The sequence below is a fragment of the Camelus dromedarius genome, chromosome 11 (assembly GCF_036321535.1).
Source record: "Camelus dromedarius isolate mCamDro1 chromosome 11, mCamDro1.pat, whole genome shotgun sequence".
In the NCBI taxonomy this organism is placed as follows: domain Eukaryota; kingdom Metazoa; phylum Chordata; class Mammalia; order Artiodactyla; family Camelidae; genus Camelus; species Camelus dromedarius.
In genome coordinates, this window is record NC_087446.1 from 50,904,523 (window position 1) to 50,923,750 (window position 19,228).

General features: G+C 40.4%; 1 protein-coding gene across 1 annotated transcript in view; it reads left to right on the forward strand.

Annotated features, from left to right (window-relative positions):
- The first annotated feature begins 10,749 nt into the window (after positions 1-10,749).
- Positions 10,750-19,228, forward strand: part of ARID2 (AT-rich interaction domain 2) — a 137,094-nt gene continuing 128,615 nt past the window's right edge. Inside the window, exons 1-3 of the mRNA XM_031462714.2 lie at positions 10,750-10,999; positions 11,115-11,208; positions 12,279-12,376. Coding sequence (XP_031318574.2) covers positions 10,908-10,999; positions 11,115-11,208; positions 12,279-12,376 — 284 coding nt within the window. The 5' untranslated portion in view covers positions 10,750-10,907. The remainder of the gene's footprint in view (positions 11,000-11,114; positions 11,209-12,278; positions 12,377-19,228) is intronic.

Below are 19,228 nucleotides of genomic sequence, written 5' to 3' on the forward strand. Positions count from 1 at the left end.
CACACTGGACTTTTTTTTTTAACTCATGCAATATTAACGGCCTATGAAATTTCCAGGTATCCAGCTCACTCCATCTTCATCCAGGTTCCTCAGTGTTAAAACATAGCCTGAACCTCACCTAAGGAGGCCTTTTCAAGTCTTCCTGACTACTTGTCAGGTGCAAAGGTCTTCTGTCTTGGATCTATGCTTTATGTTTAAGAAGATGACTGTGTCACCCAACAAACAATTTATTATTAATTTTTGGTTTCTTATAGACACACTGTTCCAGAAGAAAATTTTGTGGACACTTTCCACTTGAATCACCAGACCCGTGGTGGCAGTTTACAAATAGCTCCTGGCGGTGCTGGGTCTCTCTGACAGCTGGCGGACCTTCTGTCCTAACTCTGGCCTTCTAGTCAGGAAAATTCAACCTCATGTTTCAGATATGTCCAAAAAACCTTCCAGACCTATTCCAAGAGAAGGCATCAGGAAATAACTAAAAGTTCCAGAAGATAGCACTTAACTTGCCTGTCAAGAGGAAGGTCTTGCCTCTGACTTCATTTGATGGTGCTTAACTAGGTTATAATTTGTCTCTTTTAAGTATGGCCCAATTTTTGCTTTCATGCTTTGAGGTTTGGTCTTGGGCACTTCTGAACTGAGTCCAAAGACTACAGAACTTTTAAGGCAGATTTTCTGCTCTCAAAATCTTTCTGCAAGGAACCTATGTAATCACTTTTCCTCCTGGAAAATAAATCTTTACTTGAGGCCTGTCTGCCAACACAAGAGAAACCAGGTCTGCTCATCTCTCTTTCATCAAAGAAGACTGGCAAATAACCACCACCAGCATGACAAGTACATGACACTGGGCAAGCACTGTGACGGCTGCTACTTGCTATATACCACCCTTCCCTAACCTTCTGGTTTGACTGTTGAGTCTCGATTATAAGTTGAAGAGCATCTATTACCAAAGACTGAGTAAAACTAACTTTACTAAAAATAATGAACCTGTCTGCACCTAGGTATTGCTCTTAGAGTCTCAGCTTTGGAAACCCCCAAAATACAATTAACAGTACATTCCTTAAATGCTGAGTTTGTTCTCAATTACCACAAAACACTAAGGGAGAAACTCCTATGTTACCAGTGTCTTTTACCTGAATAATACGTGCTACGTTTGGACAGCTAGAGGTAAGAACTTCCTTTAACGTTCAGAGTACGGCACTGGTTTACCCCGAGAAAATTTGTAGGAAAATATGCAGGTATCTGCCTTATATTTAGCAACTGATGCCCCTTAGTGTTTGAGCTATGTTGATGGGAAAGGAACTGCTTACACTCAGCTGTATAACAAATGCCATCTGGCCCTCTGATTGTAGGTGAAACCTCCAGCTTTAACTTGTGACTTTAAGAGAGTATGATAACCTGCAAAGACACCTATTTCATTTGTCAAGCTCACTCACACTCACGGTCATACATATTTGACCTGGCTTTGTATCGTCTAATATTTCCCAGGGGAAAACAGTCACAGCATTTGGGAAGCACAATGTGTATTTAGGAAAATACTATTCCCAGGTGAGGTCATACACAATCTGAGAAAGATAAAAAATTATTAAAATATGTTAACAATAAGGCTGCTCCTCTAACTCTGCTGAGAGATGGCCATCACACTAAGGGTCTATAGAATCCCATGGCTCGGATATCACCTTGGCCAAAAAGAAAGGATGTGCACTCTCACTGGCAATGAACGATGCCCCTATGTTCCTGACAACTCAAGCTACATCAAAAAGAATTGGCCATGCTGCACCAGACTGAGAGCTAGGATCTGTCTACATGGTGAGGCTGAAAAATGTTGCCTGCCGTTATCAGTTAAGGATGTCACAGCCTCAAGCCACACCCATTGCAGCTGACCCCAACTATGCACCCCAAGGGGATTCAGGATGGAGAATAACAGAAGACTGGCCCTAGACAGCGAAGGTGGATAATCAAAGGAATGATTTCAGTGAACCCAGACTCTTGTATCTTCCCATACATAGAAAAGCGCTAACTTCATTAACTTGAGATGTCTAGTTTTTCTTTTAATTAACAGTAATCTTTTGATGTTCCAACTACCTGGTTTTTGTTGCAAAAATTCCTAAATATCCCAGCTCCTCCCATACCTGTTTGGAACAGTTCCTCAGAGTAATTTAAGAAGCTATCTCCTGGGCTTAAGTCCTTAGCAAGTCTACCGAATAAAACATAATTTTCAATTTTTAGGTTGTGCATTTTTTTTCAGTTGCCAATGGGCTGACAGCCTTTGACAGAGCATTTAGCAGTTATAAAAATTGTACAAAGTATTGTAGTGAGGCTAAAAATATTAGTCTGTATATAGCAGTAATATCTATAAATATGTTATGTAAGTTGTAGCCTTAAAAGATTCATTTCAAATGATCTCACCTGGTTACTAAACAGGTAGCACACACTGGCAAAAAAAAAGTCTAACAGTAAGTGACAAGGGGGGTTCCTGCAGATTCTAATTTAAGATAAAGTATTGCCTATAAAGCCCCAGACCTCATATTTGAGCTCACTTTCCCCAATAATTCCCTAAAGAAAGGCCTTTTAGCTTCTTATTCTATTTTTATTTTGCTTATTTTCTGTCACTTTCATTGATCAATGACTTCTGTTTAAAATTTTATATACCACCCTTTAAATAATAAATGATTTGGGTAAATTTATTATTTTATGCATATTTGCTTAGCAACTATGATTCTGGAAATTAGATTTTATTAGCAAGATAGAAAGAATGTTCAGTAGAAAAAGCATTGATTTGTGAACCAGGAGGCTTACTGTAAAATGTTTACCTTTTAAGAATGAGCTCAATGTATGACATAAATTAACTACATCAGCCTAATTATTAGAATCTGAGATAGGCACATGTTTTCTTTCAAACATGCACTTTTCCTTTGGTTCTGTAGGGAGTGGGCCGAAGTCTTAATGTAAACGTGCACGTAAAACATGATGGGGTGCTAACCTTCCCCCTTCCTCAAAGACAATGCATGGAATTGTGGATTTTGAATAATAAGTATGCATATAAGTCTTTACATACAAAAAAAGGGCAAAGAAATAACATATTATAATATCCATTGAGCAATTTGGAGTATGCAGTTTCTGGCTGAAGTAGTTAAGCCTTTTTTAAAAAGGTTATGCTGAACTGCAATCTGAGGTTAGTATCCTTGAAGTTCCAATTATCATACACTGGGCCACAGATAAGCTTCAGGAACCTCCTGTGGCATAAAGGAGCCCGGTTGACAGATCTTGACAAGAGCAAGGTCTGGGCCAACTCCTGGGTCCATTCCTCAGAAAGTGCAGCAAAGAGATGTGGAGCAAATAAGCACAAAGAACAGGAAGATGGCAGTGGGACTTGGCCACACCACTGTAAACACTCTGATCAATGTCACCCACAAACACTAAGCACACATTACTATGTACACAATGGTAACACACTCATCTATATCCCTAGGTATTCCCAACTAGTTGAAGAATTATAGTAGGGGCCTGTTTTGAATTAATTTAATCCCTTATCCACACATCTTTAAAAATCTATTGTAGTTCTTTAGAAGTAGATTTTTGCCTGTTTGCTGTAATTCTTACAATCTGCTAAACTAAAATAATATTCCTTAAACAAACTTCCAAAATGTCTTCCTCTAGAGGTCAACAACACACAAAATAAAAAGCAGCCCCTGAGGTGATCCTCTAAACTTACTACTTGTCTTTAGCAAATAGAGCTTTGATTTTTTTGGATATCACAGGGCCCTTTAAGATGCCCTGGCCTGCTGAGACCTTCTCCCTAGAAAAACGCAATAAACCCATCTTGTTTCACGGGGATTGTGGACTCCCTGGACACCATAAATAGACCACAAGCTAACTCTCTTATCTAGCTGAAAATATACCATTATTTCAAAAGACTCTTCAGAATTTGACATTGAAAACAAAGACAGTTAGGTAAGCAGGAGAGTATGAGCAGTGAGCACAGACCCACCCAGGGAGGGGCACTCCTGATATTACTACTCCTATTTTTGGTGGCCCCCACTTTAATGCAGCAGGAAAAATAACTGAGGTCAGCAAATGGCAGCGTAAAGGATGGTTATAGTTCAGTGGGAAGAGCACAAAATTCCTGCATACCCTGTAAGAGGGAAGTTTCTTTGCTGTTTCTAGCAAAGGAACAGGAGGGCCATCATAATGACCGCTGATTTACCCTGAGAAAATCTATCTTTAAATGCAGTTAAAATGAACAGACATTAGAAGACGACCTACTTTCATATTTATTTAAGCTATCAATAATCAGTAATGGCTGTTCTTAGCATTAGTATTGTTAATAAGAGGGAAATTAAAATGTAGCAAGACATTCTTAAAATTTTCTTCTTTATTTAAAACCCCTAGAAGCACTGCAGCTAACCACAAAATATTGTCAGTTATTTTGTACCCCTGAAGAACTATTTATAAGTATTTCTCGTACACATTATCACACAAATATAATGAGCATTCTTTTGAGTGCTACATATTACAAATTATGTCAAAGAACTGTGGCACTTTAAAAAAAACCCGTTGCCACTGAACTATTGGTTAGAATTTTTCTCAATGCATGGCAAGCAATAAGCCTTAATAATTTTACACTGGCACTGGTGGCTTTCAATTTTGCTGCTATAGGGGGAGGGTATAGCTCAGTGGTACAGCACATGCCTAGCATGCATAAGGTCCTAGGTTCAATCCCCAGTATCTCCATTAAGATAAATAAATAAGCATAATTACTTCCTCCCCCAAAAAACACACATAAAACTTTTTTTGCTGCTATATATGAATAGTTTTCAGAAAAAAACAAAAGCTAAATAAATTAACTTATTAAGTTAATACTACTCAGACTCCTTAAGTTACGAAGGAAAAACTTTATGAAACCTAATTATCACATAGTTTTGCATTTCGGCTTAATTCCTATTTTATTGTTTCGCCAATAAGACTGCCAACTCCTTAAGCTTTACAGCTAGTCAAGAATTAAATCTGCATTAAATACAGTATTAATGTCTTTGGGGTTTAATTGTTTTTTAATTAATAGCAAAGCGCAATGTCTGAAATCAATGTACCAAATATTTGAAACAGAAAATCAAAATTCACTAAAACAATTCCTGTTTGCTCAGTAGTATACTTTTTACATTCACTGAACATCCCCTTTCCTTTCCCATAATTAAATTTAATTATTAGAATCATATTTTTTGTGGATCTGAATTTTCAAAGAATGTGATTTAAATGCTGTTAACAGTTTCACAGCACTCTGAGTAACACTAATCCTAACATCAATCTTAACATTAATGTAATGCTGTTTTGTACACAATTATATTCAGTTGTCTCTATTCTAAACAGAATTTTGAATGCAAGTCTACACTAAACAGCCTGTTTAAGGATTATCAATGAAGAACCCTATGGCCTGAATATTTCACTATAAACTTTTAAAGCTAGCAGTTATGAAAAATCTACTAACTGGAGTATAATTTCCTCCAGGGCCAAGTCAATTTCTCTTCCCTCACCTTTTGCCCAAGGTAGGCATCCAATAAATATCTACTCAATGATTTAGTATCTCTGCACTGACAAAAATAAGTATTTCCTTGGTTTAGTATTTATGCTCTCCTAGTTTTCAGAAGTTATTAAATACTATAAACAAAATACTAAACTGCTATAAATGGTGATGATACTATAACGAGCAGTTAGTTTGGGGCCTACTTTTCAATGATCGAAAGAGATGAAATAAATAAGAAAAACACAAATGTAGCACTTTAAACCCAGAAGAATTTTAAAAATTCAAGATTAGATAATTGACCTAAACAACCAATGAGACCAACTCCCTCAAAAAGCACATTTGGGATTGCCTTTCCAAAGAATATTAGAACTGGCAAAAAATTTAATTTTCTAGTTATTAAGTTTTATTAAAGTCTTTTTTAGTTGAAAATTATCTTTTTTTCCCATAAATTGCACTGAATTTATGTACAAAACATAACCTCTCATATTTACTGAAAAGAAACAAACAAACAAAAATTCCCCAGCACCAGACCCTACAGGGACAGAATTCAGTAATTTGTCAATAGCAGATCCAGAATATCTACATTACAACTGCCCTACTCTGCGGTAGAAAAAACTATCACCTCACTCTTGAAAAGCTTAGTTATCAGTACTCCTTTTGAAGGAAAGTCCGTATCTATGATTTGGTACTGTCATCAAATGTTCAAATAAGACAAGTCAGTCCACATAAAAAAGTACAACAGTAGAGACAGGCTCGAGCAGCAAGTGGTGAAAGCGTTCTCACATCTTACCAATAGTTCCTCTTAAGATCATCTTTAATGAAACATAAATTTAAATTCAATAGCCTTGTTCAACCAATTCTTTTAAACTTGGGAGTAACCTAAAATCCAAAATTTCTCCAATGAATCAACATACCAATTCTCATGTTACCTCAGCTGTTGTAATCATAACGTGACATGATTGATTTAAAATTTGGTAGTTTTTCAACGTTTCTTAAATAAGGGAATTTTAAAAGCCACAATTTCTTGATTAAATAACATTAAAACTGATAAGGATCAGAAATTCACATAAAATAAAGAAACCTCTAATTATGGTGTTCAGAGTTTGCAGTTACTATTAAAAACAACTTTGCATTTTTTCACATCAAAAGGGCTTTGTCAACACTTATCAGAAACAGCGAAATACACAAATTGAGTTTCAACAATTTCTACTACTATTCGTAATTTTTATAGGAATATTTTCCATTAATGCTTGAAAACTTATCCAATTAAGAGAATATCTATTGTAAAACTGTCACACATCGCTAGCATTTCTTTTCCAGGATCCACCTGCTCTATGCTGCCCACTATAGGAAATGCAATATGGTAATATTATGCACTAGGGTTACGTCTAGTGCAATCCCATTAAAAAAAATACCAGGATACTTGGGTGCTAAGATAGGGTATTCTTGCAAGAGATATAGACTGATTACTGGTAACCAAGTTTATTAAATATAAAGAATATCAGTATAAACAGACAGGCCCAGAAACTATATCCTGGTAATGCCAAGGAGTAGCAAGGAGTAGCAAGCGGGTGCGGCAGAGGATGGGGCATGGAACTTAGTGATCGAGGCGCAGACTGCAGAAAGATGCAGTTCTGCACTAGAGGAGATATGAGGGTCAAAATCAAAATAAACACCTCAAAAAAGTCATGCAAATACAAATGATTGCTGTAATTGGAAAAAAACATTTGAAATAAATTATTCGTGTAATGCATACTTAAATTTAATAAAAATGAACCACTTCTTTCCTTAAAACTTTACGTTCCCCTTACAAGCAAATACCGTTAATAGCTTACTTTTGCTTTACATTTTTCTAGTCTTGGGGAAATCGAACCGTATCAGTAATCGGATAAACATCAAGTTTTAAGGTTTTGTTTTCTTTGACTAGAGCTTATCCAAATTGTTACGAATTTAAATTCTATCCATCAGATATCCTTTAGGACTCCATTTTGAAGATGACAGCTTCTTCTGCAGAAAAAGAATTTTTTCCCCTTTTCCCTCAGAGTCAATTGTCTCATTACCTACCACATCTTAAATGCTTTTAAAAAGGCATTAAAACACCCCAGGCCTTTAGCCTTTGATATCTGTACTGCAAAGCAAAACACACTATTGTATATACATGTGTGTATACACACAAACGCACATTGACAGCAAGAAGTCAGTGGCTTAAAAGTGGCAGCCTCCCTTTGAAAAAGAAATATAAAATGTCACCTCTCCATTCTTTGCTTCTAATTAGAAATAAGGCAATCCGGTTTGCCCATTGCAGAGTGGGATACTAGAAAATACGTCCTAACGTTTAACCTGAGACACTGTTAAAACATACAACCCTCGGTCCCGACTCGGACGGCTTCAATTTCAGTGTACGTGCCTTCGTTCCCACTCCTGCCCCATCAGCACCATCCAGGACCCGGGTCCCGACGGCGACCACCCGGGGCTGCGGGAATCCGCGAGAACCGCCCGCTCCCGGCAGCGCGGCTCCCGGCTCCGGCCGACCGCGAGTCCCCGGAGCAGACGCGTCCAGGGCTCTCCAAACCCACGATTCCGGCGAGGGGTACCGGCGGGGCTGTGGACTCCGGCATTTAAAAACTACCTAAAGTCTCGCTGCACAAGTGGCGCGGCGGAGGCCGCCGCTTGCCGCTCCACGTCGCCCGGTGCCGGTCCCCTCGGAGCGGGCCGGGCGGCCCAGGCGACCCTCCGCGAGACCGCGGTCAGCTGCCGGGAGCGTGGAAGAGCCACCAAAGCCACCAAGACACCGCGGCAAGTCCCCGGAGCAGTCAGCCGCAGCTTTCCCTTCTCTCCTTAGTTACAAGTACCCCGACAGCTTCCGGCGCTTCCTTCGAGAAAATGAAAAAAGTGAAAAAGCGTGGAGGTGCTAGAAGTCGCTGGCATTTTCCGTCGAACGAGATCCCCTCGGCTCCATCCCTTAAGAAGGATTTCCAAACTCGGATGCGTCCTCAGCGGAGGTATTCCATGTTGACAGATCTCTCGCCTCCCACAAAATGGGGCCGAGGAGGCGGCCGCTGTCTCCTCTATGGGCGCCGCCATTTTGTGAGGCGGCGGCGGCGGCGCGGCGGCAGGAGCCCCGGGTGTGTGTAATGGTTGAATAGAATGACCCCCTCTAGGGAATCCCCGGCTCTGACAGTTACGTAAGGGGCTGTGCGCAAGTGCGGCGTTTAGGGAATCCGCACAGCTCGGGCCTCGCAGCTCTGCGGCCCACATCTCCACCACCCCTAAAAGGACTGGTGGGGGAAGGGACAGATGACCTAGTCTCCCTCCTGCCCCGCCCCCCTCGCCTCCGGCCTTGGCCCAGCTCATCCACTCCCCTTGTCGGGTCTCCGCCCCTCACAGGCTTCCGAGACACTTTACTGGCCCCTGGGTGTCAAGAACTTCCTAGCCACAGCCTTATTCCGACCCCATTTAAGAGACAAACTTTACTTGGGAAATAAATCCATTTCCTCGAGTGAGCACCGGAAGCATGTTGTACTATATTACATAATTCTTTTCACCACCAAAGAAATTTACTCATTGGAACCACTACCTGAAATAACCCATCCAGGCCTTTACTGTGACCTTGGGTGTCGGTGACTTTGCCCGTAGTGGCCATCACGGAAATGGGAATAATGATACGCTGCATATATTGTGAAGCTTAATTAACATCTATAGCAAAGGGCTGATTCCGACACTCCTTGTAGATACAAACTTAGGTGGTAGTATTTATTGAGATGTTTGAGTCTCCCATTTAAGCAGCCTCTTTTTTTAAGCTTCAAAAATATTTTAAACCGGGACCGCATTTAAAGCATTTAAAATTAAAAACATAAGGTTTTATTCAATATTTGTTTTCAGCTTACTATCTTTAAGATACCTAAATATAAAAATGTAAACGTTAATTATTATCGTCAAAGTTCAAAAGATTGCTTCCCAACCAGTTTAATTACTGTTTGCATAACGCAGCACAGAATAATCTAGTTTGAGACGTGAAACCAACCACAGGCAAGATGAATTAAGAGCATGACTCTTATTTCCACAGAACTAGGACAGACAATTCACGTTGTATTTAATTTATAGTTTGCTAAAGTTAGTTTGTGGCTAATCCGTGGAACATGTGCTAATCAGGCCCCAAAATACTAGCACAAGGCTTAGAAAAGCCGATTCTTTTAGACCTTAAAAAAAAGGTGACAGATTGACTTTATTCCGATCAGTCAATGATGTGTAACGTGAGGCGCTGCCCCTCTGGGCTTCTTTTCCCTCCCGAGCGCCACACCGGTTCTGTACGGCGGGCGGGGACTCCGCGGAGGCCTTTCCAACAGCCGGGCCGGGGACGCGAACATCGCCTCCACCCCTAACCCTGGAACAACCGGTAGTGGCCGTTTCCCCGCGCCTCCCCCCTTTCCGCCGGCTTTGTGTGTGTGTGAAATGTGCGGCACATTGCAGATGAACCCTAAGCCCGGCGAGCCGAGTCTATTGTTCCCCGCGAGGAGCTGCCGGGGCGGTGTGGAGCCAGGCGCAGTGCCGCGGCCGGCCCTCGGGGGTCGCTGTGCGGCGCTGGCTGCCCGGTCGTGGCGGCGGCGCTGGAGGCGGCAGAGAGAGGCTGGCGGGGAGGGAAGCGGGCGGGCGGCGCGCAGCGGCTCGGCGGCCGCCGGTGCCTTCTGCCCGGGGACGCCCCGGCCGCGAGGCCGCGCGTGAATGTGTGCAAGGGCCCCGCGGAGCTGCGGCCGGAATACACGCTGTCACCCCGCTTTCCACAAACCACCACACAGACCTCCCCCTCCCCACCCCCAGCCCCGCCTGCCCCAGCCCTGCCGCCGCCGCCGCGGCCGCCGAAACTCCCGGGCCTCCGGCCGCCCCGGCCCCTCACCGTCCGCTCGCTTTTCTCCTCGCCCGCTCGCGCGCCTCCGGCAGCAGCACCATGTTGAATCGCGTCCCCGGGCCGAGCCGCCTGAGCCGGCGGCGCTGAGAGGCGGGCGAGAGCCGGGCCGCGGGGAGGGAGGGAAGGAAGGGGTGGGGGCCGCGCTCGCCCCGCGGCTTCGCGCGGATCCGGCAGTCGCCTGCCCCTCTAGTTTCGCTCCGATTTCTTTAAACTTTTTTAGAAATTCCCCTCCCTCCTTCCCTCCTCTCCCCCTGGCCTCCTGCTCCCTCCTTCCCCTCCTCCTCCTCCTCCTCCCCCTCCCTCCCTCCCTCCCTGCGCCGCCGCCGCCGCCGCCGCCGCCGCCGCCGCCACCGCCGGCCCATGACTGAGCCCCGCCGCCGCCGGCCGAGGAATGGGCTCCGGGCTCTGGTAGGAAGCGCAGGGAGCGGGGGGCGCTTTTAAAACACCGATCTGGGTTTTTTTAAAACCTCCTTTGAAAAAATAATGGCAAACTCGACGGGGAAGGCGCCTCCGGACGAGCGGAGAAAGGGACTCGCTTTCCTGGACGAGCTGCGGCAGTTCCACCACAGCAGAGGGTGAGAGCAGAACCGGGGGGGCAGCGCCGGGGCGAGCCGGGGCGAACGGGGCTCTCCCGCCCGGGCCGGGCGCGGGGTCCCGGCTGACAAGTGCGGGGCTTTCTCTCTCCCGCAGGTCGCCTTTTAAAAAAATCCCTGCGGTGGGTGGGAAGGAGCTGGATCTTCACGGTCTCTACACCAGAGTCACTACTTTAGGCGGATTCGCGAAGGTGAGTGGAAGTTTTAATTTGTATTTCCCTCTCGCTGGCCTCCTCCAAAAAGTCTCCTTTGACCCCGGAGTGGGCGCTCGGGGCCGGGGGGGCGGCCCGCGGGGGCCAGAGGCGTTCTTTTCGCTCCCAGCCGGTGGCACGGAGGCGGACGGCGGCGGGGCTGTTTTTGGCCTGGTGGCTCGCGTGCGCGCGGCGGGCGCGGGGCTCGGCGGGCGGGCGGCCCGGCGCCGGCTCGCGCCTTGCCCGGTGCCCGGCCGGCCCGGCGGGGTCTGAGCGCCGCGGCGGGGAGTGCGGGCGTGCGGGGCGCCCGCCCGAGCCCCGCGCCCGCCCCGCGCCCGCCCGCTCGCTCGCTCGCTCGCGAGTCAGCTCTGCCGCCGCTGCCGCTCTAGCACAGGCGGAGACACAGAGACACACAGACTCTGAGAGCAGTTTTCGTGCAACTCAAAATTAGCGCGGGCAGGTTTAACATCGATAATCGGCTGCGAAATGATCCCGGCAGCCGGGGGCACAGCCTCGGCCCCGTCGCCCTCGGTTTATACAGCTAACAAAAGAAACCAGGACCTGTCTTCAAATAGCCATCTTAGGCTTCAAGGCTAGGCAGAAGCTGTAGGCCTCAAAGAAGGGCCTATGGAGATGGATAGATCTGGGAGAGGGATCGGAATCGGCCCCGGCCCCGGCCCCCCCAGACCCTGCGGACGTCGCTGTCCGGAACAGTATTGATCCTTTTGAACTTTTTTTTTTTAGTGTAAACGGACCGCGTTGAGATTTAAAAGGGGGCGACAGAGGGACTTGCGATTGGTTATTGTCCGGGCTTCAAAAACAAAACAAACCCACCAACACCCCCCCTCCCGCCCCCCAAACAAAACAAGTGCTATTAAATCCAGGGCTCTCGGGTGAAAACACAGTGATTCCAGCAGCCCTTGCTTAGTTACTCTTACGGATCGAGCCGAATCACCCAGTGATGCCCGAGGTATCTACAGATCTCTGTAGAATGGGTATTTATCTCATAGTGAGGTTAGAGTTTTCTTGGATTGTGCACTTTCAGACAAATGTGGCTGTGTTTTTAACAGGTTTCTGAGAAGAATCAGTGGGGAGAAATTGTTGAAGAGTTCAACTTTCCCAGAAGTTGTTCTAACGCTGCCTTTGCTTTAAAACAGTATTACTTGCGGTGAGTAGTAGTGACTCTTCCAACAGTGTTTGGAAATAAGGGACTTATGGGGAGATTTGTTTTAGCCAAAAAAAAAAAAAAAAAAAAAAAAGAAGAGCAAGAAGAAGAAAAAGCCCCAAACAAGAAACAAACCTTGCACACCGAACAGTTTCTAAACTACTGTTAATTTCAGTCTAGAAACATTAAATAGCCTTAAAGTGAGGTTGTAGGAAGGTGAAAGTTTTCCTCACCTATTTTAGGATTGTTTACATTTTTCATACACAATCATTACAGGTGACACCCCCCCCATCTTGGTAAACATTCTTTTGTGACATTGTTATTGATTGCTTGATATCCACAGAGGGGCAGAAAGGTGATGCTTAGTAAAAGAGTTAAGATAGTTAATGAAACTTTGTATCCCTTGGGAAATTTTTTTCTTTTGTTTTGGAAACTCCTTTGCCTTTTTAAATTCTGACTTTAAGATTTAAAAAAAAAAATGAAACCTCTGTGTGGAACCGAGTCTCTGAGTGGTTTTTCAGTAGAATATTTATGCATAGCATAACATGTTGGTGCCTTAAGTGACCAGAATTGTTTCTAAAAAAATTTTTTTTTTGGAATTTTTGAGTAGACTTAACACTAAAAAGGATTATTATATATGTAGGAAAATTAAGGATACTGCAAAATGGAATACTATGATTTGAATTTTCTTTCATTCTCTCTCTTCGTTTTTGACTGTTTATTTGACAAAGTAAATTTCTTATTCAGTTGGCTTGTGATCCAGTTTAGAGAGTATATTTTGTGATTCAGCTTTAGTTTTTTTCTCCCAGGTTTTCAACTAGGAATGTTTTCATGTTGTATTTTATTATGAGGTCATCTTTTATTTTTAATACTTACTTACCTGTAAGTAAATATTACTTAGTTGGTGTTTGTTATTTAAAACTAAAATAACACTTTGTATTTATTGCTTTTTAATAATGATGCTATAGAATGGCCTTTTTTAGGTAATGTGGCTTCTGCATAATTTGAGTTTGGCATTTATCATTGCTCCAAATGCAGTATCCACATGTGGATATTCTGTGTTATGTTCAGCATTCTGGAATAGGAAATGCAGTAATTGCACAGGTGTACTTTCTATTGGCTATCTTAGATTGACTTCAGGCTTGATGCTGAAGAGTTCGCAGAACTTTGTGAGGAGTTACTGAGTTACACAGAAGTCTAGAAAATGTTAAATGTGGTTAGTTGTTACCTATTGTGTCTGATGGCATGTGTCAGAGTGCATTTTTAAGTGAAAGACTAAGCCAAAAAACAAAATTAACCTCTAAAACTGTTGATTTACTAATGTAGTGGGAAGTAGAGGTTTTTATTTATGGTGATATTTACTTGCTCATTTTCATTTATAATATTGAGAGGAGTGCTGTTAATACATGTCCTGGTTTTCTGGTAATCGGTTTGAACTGTTTGGATTTTAGACTGTTTAAAATACGTGTTTTAAAGTTATGCCTGATATTTATTGGATGATTGTTTAAAATTTAATATCCTGAAGGTACTGTAAGATATATGTGTTTCATGAGATGTGTCTTTTTCTGAAAAATTTGCATTCATACTAACAGGATTTTAGTATAATCAAATGGCTAGACTTCTAGTTTATTACAAGTTACTTAAATTTTTTTTTTCCAGTTGTGATTTTTATCTTGGTATTGTATTAACCATTGATAATATTTATAGGTACTATTTTAAACTGTGTAGTTTCATGATTGTTTGCAACTCTTTACATTGTTATCAGGTCAATTTAAGCTTTATGCTCTTATTAGAAGCTACATTTTGAACCATGTCCTTAGCTAAACTCGTTTTTCCTACATATGTCACTCTCCAGGTTTGTTTTTGTAAGGATGTAACTAGGCTACTAGGAAGAAAGTTGAAGCATTTGTTTTGGAAAATAAAACCATGTGAAGATTTTCATGGCTTGTAAAGAAATACAAAAGAAATATGTTAGTCAAAAATTGGGTACCCCCAACCTGAAAGATTTTTTTCCATAGTGGTGTAATATTGCACGGTTAGAGGACATGCATTATGCTGGGTTTTTACACCTTCCTCTGAAAAATCTTAACTGGCAGATAGGATGCCAAACTTTCACAGCAATTCTATTACTTAACCATAAGAGTGCCTCTTCATAGGAAGAAACAGTAATCAAGTGACTTTGTAAGTTCCCTCTTTGATATATCAAATTGATTATCATGGTTTCTGATGAGTAGATAATGCAGAGTGTTTTATAAATCACAAATGTAATTTTTTTTTAAAGTATGAACTGTTTCATTTGACTTATTGTAAGACTATCATAACATGTATTTGCATTTACTCAAATTTAATATTTGCTGACATTCGTCTGTAGTTTTATCATTAATTGGATGGTTAGCTGTTAGCCTTTATTTGATGATACATTTTCTGATATTACAGACATTCAAATAAAGAAAAGCAAACTAATATGCTGACCATGTATATATTCTAACATTTTTATGTTCGTTTTGATACATAGACAGTCATTAAATGTAGAGACTTGAGTTTAGTGGTCTGCCAAAAGTTAGCTTGATTGTGTCATACATTTATTCAGTTGTAGATAGCCTACAGAAATTTCTCAAAGTCTAAAACTACAGTTATTTGTTTTAACATTGGCATTTAATTTTTTTTAAATTACTACTGATAATGTGTAAAAGTACTTACATAAAGACTGGATATTTCTCATCTATGATGTCTGTATATTTTGTTTTCACTTAGTTCATTTCTTGGCGTGTACATCTCAGTATATTCCACAAATGTTTATCATTTGAGTATCTTTATAGGCACAAAAGGATAAGGTATAATTTCCCACATTTTGTAGATGGAGAAGTTAAAGTGCAAAAGAAATCTAAATGGCTTTAGGGGCATTCATTAATTGGACAAAAAAGTTATATTTTTAACATGAGTTCAGTAACATTTAATCAGTCTATTATGAATTCAGTTTCTTAGTCACAAATGATTTTAAGAAATTAAAATATAATTGGAAATTACGTATGGTCAAATTTATGCCTGACTGTATTTATACCCAGTGTGTTCCATATTTACTCAGTAATTTTGTTTTTTTGTTCCGTTTTGGTGCAAAGGTTGGGGGCCAATTTACTGCTTTTATTTTTGTTAAGAATTTGAAGCCTTGGTATGAAGATTTAGGTAAATATTTCAAATGCTTAGTTGAAGAATTTTGTTTCAGCTTACTGATGCCAATGGCACAGCTATACTCAAGGTTAACTCAGTGTTTCCATTATAAAACTTGATTTTTGGGAAAGGTGATGAAATATCCCCCCATAAAAAAATTTATTGTAGAAAACTATATTATTGGTTTTCTTATAAAATGATTTTTTTTACATGTACCTACCTTTGGAATAGTCAGAAATTTAATTATAGAGTTGCACCCACCATAGTGAATTTTCAATTTCACTGTGAATTTATTCTTTTTTTCCCCAGCCTTGGTGAATGAAGCCTTCCCTTAAATTATACCAGTAAAGTTTACATTTATCAGTTAAATAGAATGAATACACTCATGTGTTGTGTAGTTAGTCTCCACAATTTAGGTCACTTATAAGAGAAAGACTTTTATGAATCACTGGAGGTTAAATGAAAGGATGCTTTAAAATTGTAATAAGTAAGTAAATAAAGTAATACATTGAGTTTGTATATCAACAGAATTTATAAACATAAATTGCTCTCCTTATTCAAAGAAGGAAAATTAAAGTAATACGGAGACTGGAAGAAAAACAGTATCTAAATAAATTATTCATATATGCATTTGAAAATTAATTTTATAAACTGTATCCTTTCATTTTGAACAAACCTGATTTTGATATTTTTGGATATTCTGTTACATTTTAAAGGGCGTGCAAACTTGTTGAAAAGAGGAGTAGAAAGTAGAAAAAGTTGACTTATCAGAGCTCACCTAAGTTAGTGTTGTGTCTTAGAAATCATGTTTTAAAGAGCTTAAATTTGCTCTAAAGTAGAAATAAATCTCTTTCCAGGGTAGATAGTTTCACTGAGGATACAAACTAAGAACTTAACTATAACTCCCGAAAAATATTTATATACTTTTTCTGCATTTAAATTTTCTTCCTTAGCTGTTAACTAAAAATGTCTGTTTCTAAAGAGGAGCACTCCTTTATAATCCTACATTACACTGTGGTGGATTCAGTATTTTCATGGTTGGTTGTGTGTGAAATCCACTGTAACTTCGATAGAAAAATATATCACTACTGTGAATCTTTTATATTCCTAAACCGAATGATATTGGAAGTTGGAAAAGGAAAGAAAAACAAACATTTTAGTTCACTGAAATTTAGGTGCATTACTCAGCAAGTACTCAATACACGTGAAGTAGTCAGAGTTTTAATTAATATTTGGGAAAGGCTGCTTATTGAGCATTTTCCAGAGTGGTATAGTCCCTACTGAAGTTTACTGGTAAAAATGGGGTTTGTGTGTGTCTGTGTGTGTAGAGGGGAGGGTAATTAGGTTTTTATTTGTTTATTTTTAGTGAAAGTACTGGGAAGTGAACCTAAGACCTTGTGCATTGCTAGGCATACACTCTGCCACTGAGCTATACTCTCCCCCCAAATGGGGTTTGTTTGAAATGGGAATTAGAGAACTTAGCGGGCAGGGTGGGCAAGGTGGATTCTCTCTGTCTTTACTTTTCTTTGATTTGCCACCACCATCATCACCATGCTCTTGGGTGTTCAGGGTCATTTAGCGTGAAGATTCCCAGGTTGTGCTATATGAAACACTCATTTTCCTGAAAAGTCAATATTTTTCCTTGAAAAAAGGCCAAATGAATTTGAGCAATAAAGCTAAATTTGGGTTACTTTATTGAAGGACTTCTTAGAGATTTTGTTTTGTTAGTGTGTGTTGTGAATCTCTAGATAACTTGGAGAAACACTATTGCCTCCCTCTCCCCACCCACAGTAAATAGTTTCCCAGACACCACCATGCATCACAGGGGAGTGTTTGAGGAATACCTACTACGTTCTGCGGAGCACCATTTGGGAAATTCTGAGCTAAAATAAATGAGGGTTAAGAAAAAATTTAAATATGGAAAATAATGAGGAAAATGAGAAATGAGAAATAATTAGGTGTATTTATATTGATATATATTAATGCAGATATAATTATTTTTATGGGGCTATTAGTTGCTTATTTTTATCAATGGCTGTATGGAGTTATATTGGCCATCCTTAAATAGTTGTTTGAATAGGGGGATATTAAAATTATCTTGTGTTCATTTCCAGGAAAAGAAAAGTAGCAGAATCATAGATCACATTGTTTTGTTGAATGGTAATTAATTTTGTTGAAGTATGATAGTCCTGCTAAAATTTGTAATTCATAACCATGAATTTTGATTTTAGGAAAAGTTGTTTAGAAGTAGATTTTGGTTTAATGACCAAACTTCTTGGAGTTAAAATGGAGATAATAGGATTAAAGAGTATCATCAGATATTTTATGTCTTGAACGTGTAAGCATAATTTTTATGAAAAGCTAAAGTATTGGTTTTTGAATTGAAAATAGAAGTATTGGTTTTTGAATTGAAAATAAATTACATGGTTAGTTCAGTTATCCATAGTAGAGCCCAAGAAATAGGCAAGTTGATTGATTCTTTTTATTCAGAAGTGCACAAAAAAGTATATAAGCTGATTGATAGTGGTATTGGTCACCTGTTAAATAATTTATTAATGCATTCATTTAGGAAATAAAACTTTGGGGAGACCTGGAATAAAGAGATGGTTTAAAGCAATTTGTCATTCTCAGTAGCATTCAGATTATCTGTGAATTTTATTAAGCTTTCCTTGAATTGTGTTAGTAAAATTGAGTCTAACATATTTTCCTGTTTCAAACATTAAAAATATTTCACTTGTGCTTGGATACTTTTTGCATATTTATTATGTTGTGAGTTTGAGGTTAATTCATTTCCACAAGAAATACACCCTTGTGCTAAGTCCTTTGCAATGACCTGTTGCTGGAACTGAGATCTCTTGGTGATATCTAAGAATAGATAACTGCCTTATTAATTACTGCTCCAAAATGATGGATCTGTACTTGAATTAAATTCTAAGTCAGTGTTTGCAGGGTCCATCTCATCTTATTGCAGGAGAATTTTGTGGTGGGGCTAGACCTGTTGTTTTGAATCTTTTATCTCATTCGTCTCTGAAACAGTTCCCTTTTCCTCTTCCTATCATCTCATTGCTTTATGGAAGTAACTGGATCAGTTGTGCTTTTGAATGCCCTAAATTCTGGATTTGGTTGACTGCTTCCTTCTAGTGTCAGTTAACCTGTTCCTCTATCCCCCGTGCTTGTTTCCTAAAAACTGTTAGATCTAAAGGTTGAAAAAATTCAAGTTCAGTACTTTAGGCAGACTTAATAGGTAGCACTGTGCTTTTCATCAGATCATAAGACAGATAATGTTTAGTTGTCCCATTTTAGTGGTGCTAAGATTGGTCAGTGATTTTAGGTATTAGTTGTCTAAAATCCTGTATTTTTAAGAAGTGTGTCCCAGGTGATTCTTAAGTAAGCTAAAGTTTGAGAACAGCTGATCTAAGTATTGTAATTAAACTAATTTAGTTGCTGAGTTAGCTGGTTTAACTTGGCATCAACATGCTGGCTAGGGCAACATCCAGAACAAAGCCTCCAGGTGACATCTGGCTTAGGGGCACCTGCTCAAGCTGCACCTGTCATCTCTAAGCAGAGCCTGGACACACCCTACTTTGTTTCTGGGCTCTAGAGAAGATAACAAGGACTCCACTTCAGTTAGGGTTGAAATGGGGTAAATTAACTACCAATTTGAACTTACCCTACCTGTACTTGTAT